Source organism: Miscanthus floridulus, chromosome 15 (assembly GCF_019320115.1).
Source record: "Miscanthus floridulus cultivar M001 chromosome 15, ASM1932011v1, whole genome shotgun sequence".
NCBI classification, from domain to species: Eukaryota; Viridiplantae; Streptophyta; class Magnoliopsida; order Poales; family Poaceae; genus Miscanthus; species Miscanthus floridulus.
In genome coordinates, this window is record NC_089594.1 from 82,304,164 (window position 1) to 82,310,993 (window position 6,830).

A 6,830-nucleotide genomic window follows, 5' to 3' on the forward strand; every position below is an offset into this window, starting at 1 on the left:
TTGCACCACGGAAGCCTTCTCTGCTCAAATCTTAGGGCGGCCCAGGCCTGAGCTTGTTTGAGCTATAGGTGGATACTACGTTCAGCGATGGAGATGTTTCCATCTGCTAATTATTTTTATTTTTTATAGTTCATTGATGCTCTTTGGTTCCTTTATATACGTTTGTCTTTGTACCTAGCTTGTGACTGAAATGTTATATATATATATATATATATATATATATATATATATATATATATATGTTAAATTCTTGTGTTTTTCTTGGACTCTATCCACATGATGGTTCCATTATTATGTTTTTCATGTGTCCCGCCGCCATGGAGGAGAGGGGGAGGGAGCGGTGGAAGACGAGGAGAGAAGGAGCAAGCAGCGACTGAGACATGTTGTGGGAGAAGAGACCGACAGAAGGAGGCGCGTCTGTCATGGGAATGGGAGAGACAAGGAGAAGTCAGGCCAGCATAAAGGGCGAGTTGCAAGTTGGAGACTAGGATCACACAACTGAACAAGTTTGAGGATTTAAATGAATGATTTGCAAGTTTAGCATCCGGGATGATACTGTCAGACAAGTTTGAGGACCTAAATAATCGACTTACAAGTTTGGAGACCAATATGACATAGGCGAAAGTTTTTGCACCTAAACAAGCAGTTTTCGAGTTAGGAACCAGGATGATATCATCGAACAAGTTCGAGAATCACTAGTAGTACACTTTACTCTCTTAAAGAAGTTCCATATATATAGGAAAGTACAAGGATCACGCCCACTTTACTCTCTTAAAGAAGTTCCATATATATAGGAAAGTACAAGGATCACACCATACACATGCATGCACGCATGCACGATTTATATATATCGATCGTCTTATTTATCAACTTCACTCGTACCGGTAGAACTTCACTCTTATTTATTAACTGCCTCATCAGGGGCAGAAGGTCACCTGGTAGTTGCTATTGCCGTTGCACGAACGGGTCTTGGGATCGTTGGGCTGGTGGTACGCGTCGGGGCAGCCGGAGTCCCTGCACCGCAGGGCGGCGCCGCTGCTGCACGAGAAGTCCATGGGCAGGTTGTACCCGTCGATCACCGAGATGTCGTAGTAGTCATGGTTGCTGCCGCCGCCGATGGTGAACTCCGCCAGCGTCGCCGGGGGCTGCCCGGAGAGGTAGCAGGAGTAGGCGCCCCCGCAGTCGCCCGTGGCGCAGCGGCCCCGGCCGCCGCTGAACGAGCAGCCGGTGCGGCCCCAGATCCTGCCGCCGCTGGTCCCGGCCGGAACGTTGACCGTCCACGTCCCCCCGGGGTTGAGCTGCGTGCCGCCGACGATCGGGATACCTGCTGGCCACACTGTGAATCCGCAGTTATTTCTTATGGTGAAGGTCGCTGCGCTGCCGCATGTTGCGAAGCAAGCGAGCAGGAGGAAGAAGACGGAGGATGATGTCATCCTGATCATGTTGGATGAGCTATAGCTTAGATAGGAATGAAGCGTGATGAGAGGAGCCGCGGAAGAAGTATTTGTATTTATAGACGGCGAACAAGGAGAACCACTACGTCAAATATGATTTTTAGGGGCGGCTACAGTGCATTTATAGGGATGGTTCGGCCAGCCACCCCTACCATACCGTCTCTATAAATCATGCATTTATAGGGACGGTTTCCAGACCGCCCCTACAAATCGATTTGTAGACGCGGCTGCTGTTATCAGCCGCCCCTACAAATCGATTTGTAGGGGCGGCTAGTAACACCAGCCGCCCCTACAAAATCGATTTGTAGGGACGTCTACAGTACTAGCCATCCCTGTAAATCGATTTGTAGGGGCGGCTACAGTACCAATCGCCCTATAGTGCATTTTTCCACAAAAAAAAAAATTAAATTACCAACTCGTGCTCCCCCAAATCAGATGAGAACAGACAGAGCTCATTACATTTTTAAAATACAATGACAATGTACATAATGAATGACAAGCTGCACATTGAGTGTTGAAATCCATTGCGTTTATAATACAGAGAGAAGTCACTGTAAGGCTTCATCAGACATTCATCTGTAAACTTCTTTTACAATTGTGTCTTCACCAACAGAAGACGTTGGAAGCAGGTGTTTGTCTTCCAAGTCGTCTTCATCAAAGTTATCGTTGCTGGTAGTGTTAGAACCATCTAAATTCACAGACAGCAATATGACATGAGTCTGGATAACAATAGGGCATAAACACACCAGAATGGACAATAGTACAATGTATAGACATGAAAAATGACTGCAAGGAGATCTATATGCATGATATTGTCAGTTATAAATAGCATGAGAAACCACCGGTTATGACAGGAAATAGAGAACACCAGAATCTACTTGAGAAACGATAGTCTGCAAGATGCTTTGTCTCAGTTGACTCAAGCCGCATGCTTTCTGGTAGAAGGCAGTTGCAGAAGGCGCCTAAAAATAGTTTGGATTATCCTCCATTGTAAGATATTGGAATTTTCAACCCAACATGTGTGTTCTTTTGCAACAAAAAAAGTATATGTTTTGATACGAAGTTACAAACCAACCTAATAGATCCATGTGTTTCATTTGTCAGTGACTCAGTTACATCCAAAAATGCAATTCAAATCATGGGAGATATTGACATCAAATATTAAGGCTTATGCTTCTGATGTTTTTCACTTTCATAATGGGGCCATACATGCCCCATGAGGAAAAACTCTGGTCGGTATTTGCCTATAATCTGGACAAGACAAGTAAGAAATGTATTGCATTTGGCAAGGATAACTAGTTATCATTGATCACAACAGATCATGTATGAGTTTCACAATATTCCTTTTAAAGACAATATATAGAGGAGCACATGTTTGAACTGGACAAGACTAGTAAGAAATGTATTGCATGCTTGCAGAGCTGGAGAATGATTGAACTGCTAATGTTGTATACTTCTTGGCTGTAATAAATCACCAGAAACTTTCAAAGACAATATATAGAGGAGCACATGTTTTATTACCTAGCCTTGCAAGTCGATTGACCCAACCAGGAATTGGTTTTCTTGTTATTCTGGTGCTAAGATCATCCGTAAAGTGGTTACAGTTCTTAGAAATGAGGTGCTAAGACCAAATAACTGGACTGCAGATAGTAATACTTAGAGAGTGGTGCACTTTTCAAGAACTTGCACATTGACAAATTACACTTTCAGTTTCTTTTTCTTTTAGAAGAGAATACAATAGAAACTTAATTGGCATTAACCTTCGCATTTGGCATGTTTGGATAACTTAGATCAAGCTGCTTCCATATCAAGTCTTTTATCCAATTCTGTACACTGGTTAATCAAATCTAAGCATAAATCACAACTGAATTGGAAACAGTAAACGCAAAGCAAACTTTGTTTAAACAGAGAACAGTGGAAGCAATAGCAAATAGCTCAGTACCTATTCTCTTGAGTTCCCCCTGATTGCAACAATTATCGAATTCAGATTATGAGCTACACCAACAAATGCCTGTCACATTATTCATCCAAAGAACAGTAGGTAAAGGGAAGGGTATGTCTTGAAAAGCTTGATGGGTTTGATAGCACAAAGACATACATTTTCACAGAAAAGTTATAAGAACTTAATTCAAAATGTGGAGGGACAGGTACCTGCAAGCAGTTCTCCACATCAACAATTAGAGATCTCATCTCGAAGCCCTATTTTAGCAATACGAAACCATATCAAAACTAGAAGCTAGCTTATCCTGTCCCATAGCCATTTTTAAAAGCAACTTTATGTTTTAAAGTATTTCAGTAAGTAGAAGAGAACAAACTTGACAGTCTCTTACTTGAGTCAAGTCATTGCATCTTGAGCATGTCCACGTAAACAGCGCAGTTAAATCTGTCATATACATGTAGAGACAACAGAGAATTATGAGATTAACCTTTGACACAAAAGGTGGAAGGACATGGAAATTGTGAATAATCAGTGGAAAAAAATCTGCCAAAAAAACTAGGGACAATCACTACCTGGCAATTCCATCAGATAGTTGGTAGGTGTCCCTTTTGTCTATGGCCCTATGTAAAACTACAGCATTTGAGATGTTTGCAAATGCAATGACATGCTTATTCCACTCATAGCACAATCAATGAAAATAAGATAATTATCTTGTTTATTATGGACTATTAAAGCTAGCTTGCTGTCGAAATCATTTTGATGCCAATTTATATACAACAGCAACCCAACAAGCATAAGAGAATCGCACGGAACTACCTCTTCTAAGAGAAGCAGCAGACAGCAAGAGTAGGAGAGCCACCACGTTGGCGCCCAGGCTCCATCTCTCCATGAACCTGAACCGGCAAACACATCCAAGCTAAATCTCAATCGGCTGAAGCACCAGAGGAACATCAATCATACAAACCGAAAGCGAGCAGACCAATTCTTTCTTTTTCTTTTTTGAAAGAAAGCGAGTAGAGCAATTCCAAGGCACGGAGCCTCCTTCAGAATCAATGCGAGGAGAATGTGCAGCAGCAGGCAGCGATTCCAGAACCAAACGCACGATCAGAATAAAAAAGCTTAGGGGCGAAGGATTTGACCTTCCGGGGACGTCGAGGGGCGACAGGAAAGAGAGGGGCTGGACAAACCGAAATGGGAGAAACTGGAAGAAGTGCACGGACAGCACTAGAGCGCTCGGCGCTCGTAGTGTTGCCTCCCCGCGACCCGCATCGAAGAACAGCAGAACGACGAACGGAGAACCAACTGCACGAACAGAAAAATAGCCGACCATAGGAATCGACGAAAACCAAACCAAATCAAAAGGATTCGATCCCTAACTTTGCACAGGCCATCACAAGTGGGTTAGTAAGGATACTCCAAGAGATCATCGCCCAATTTCTACCCAATCTCCGAGAAATTTCAGATCGAGCCAAGAACACGTAAATGTCCCCCAAAACGAAAATCGTTGATTTCTCCGTGCTCGAGTCGATTCAATCAAATTAACTCTTAGGATAGCTTCAAATCATGTCATAGCACAAATCAACGCAAAAAGAACGAACAGATTTGGTCTCAAATCGACGAAACAAAAAATCCCCTAAAATAGCTCCGAAAATCACAGCAAAAGGAAAAAAAGTCAGATTTGGAGAGGAGAACAAGTGCAGCACTACGAGCCGTGGGTCTAGAGCTCGTCGACCGGGCGGGAGGGGGGGGGGGGCGCTGCCGCGCCGCGCGGGCTGGCGAGGAGCCCCGGCCATCCGAGCGAGGGCGAGAGAGAGAGAGAGAGGGAGGGGAATGGAAGAGTCGAGACGGAGAGAGAGAGAGAGAGAGGAGGAGGGCTGCAAATATTTTTGGGTGGGTGACTTATTCACTGTACGTGGGGCATTTGTAGGGGCGGCTCAATCACCAGCCACCCCTACGAATAGAAACACCGGGGGCGGCTGGTGAGTGAGCCGCCCCTACAAATCAGACCCATTTGTAGGGACGGCTCGTATCACCAGCCGCCCCTGCTGTTCCATTTGTAAGAGTGGCTGGTCTCTGGCCTCCCGAGCACGCCACTGTAGGGACGGCTCCATCACCAGCCGCCCCCACAAAAAATTCGTGCCGTTGCTACAAACCTTTTTTCACGTAGTGAACTTTAACTAATATAATGGGGCTATAGATGACATTGTATAACCCATGCCAAAATATAATATTATGATCATTTCATGCATCTTTTTGTATCTCCATTATTACACTAGTATCAGGTGCTGTTCATGAGAAAAATTTAAAGTGGAGTGTTCTCTTGTTTAAGATATTGCCACAATAGTTGTTGCATTTTTTGTGAGGTAAGGTATGAGGTTGACGATTAAAGTATACAGAATTTCTTTAAATATAGGTATGCTAAATCAATGTAGATACATAGTTATACGGAGTGCTAAAACGATAAAAACATATTTAAGGTGTTAAGTGTAGATAATTAAAGTGGATTGTTTAAGATAGTAATAAAATCCACTTCTTGTTCCTCTCGGTGCGCCACTAGTCAGATTACAATGCAACTCCCACTAAAACCGGTGTAGACATGCGGTCTCCCCACTGATCGACTCCATGCATGGAATTATTTGGCGGCCATCAACCAGTTTCTAACTTACAGCTTCGTTCATCTAGATGATGTCCAAATCCAAATCCAAATCCCAATGGACAGTGATGTGCATTATATTGCTCACTGCAAGTCGTGGAGTGAACTATATTAGAACCTACTGGCCCTTAATGCTATACTAATTTTAATCGTACGAGAGAAGTAGAACGAATGTGCATTGATGTTTTTTATATGAAAACCACACGAGCAATAATGAGAAATGTTCATATCTGAGAGGGACTCGTTGGAAGATTCTTAAAACATATGAAAAGCAAAGATTTTTGGAGCCTATCAAATAGGAATTTCTGCGTGAAACCAAAATGCAGGAAAGTTTGTATTATAGCCTTCAGTCACAACATATAAAAAATATAGAAATTCAAACACTACTTAAAATGCTCAATGATGATGAGCAATAATGGCCTCAAGGGTCATGTGCTTCGGGAATCATCGGGTCCAAACGTTCGGACCTGATGACCCCGCCGAAGGGCGCGCGGGAAGGATGAGACTGCGCGCGGGAATCAGCCGGTACGTTTGTTTCTGTTTTGCACGGCTTTTCACAAGCGCTGCAGGCCCACGCGCGCCAACGTGCACGAGGGAAGCTTGGAGCTGGGATTTCCGATCGACTACTACAGCAGGGTAGGTAAGTACGTATTTTTTTTTCTTTTTTCTTTTCTCTTTTCTCTTTTTATTTATATTTTCTTGCTTCATTTTTTTATTTATATTTCTTTTTTGTTTTATGTGATTTTTTTATTATTCTGATCATTTTCATTTTCATTTTTATGTT

The 6,830-nt window shown here is 43.0% G+C and overlaps 1 protein-coding gene across 1 annotated transcript; it reads right to left on the bottom strand.

Annotated features, from left to right (window-relative positions):
- Positions 1–762: 762 nt before the first annotated feature.
- On the bottom strand, positions 763–1,478 carry LOC136508694 (thaumatin-like pathogenesis-related protein 4). Its single transcript, XM_066503439.1, has one exon. It carries the CDS (start codon positions 1,440–1,442, stop codon positions 918–920), a length of 525 nt encoding a protein of 174 aa, XP_066359536.1. The 5' UTR covers positions 1,443–1,478; the 3' UTR covers positions 763–917.
- Positions 1,479–6,830: the final 5,352 nt, after the last annotated feature.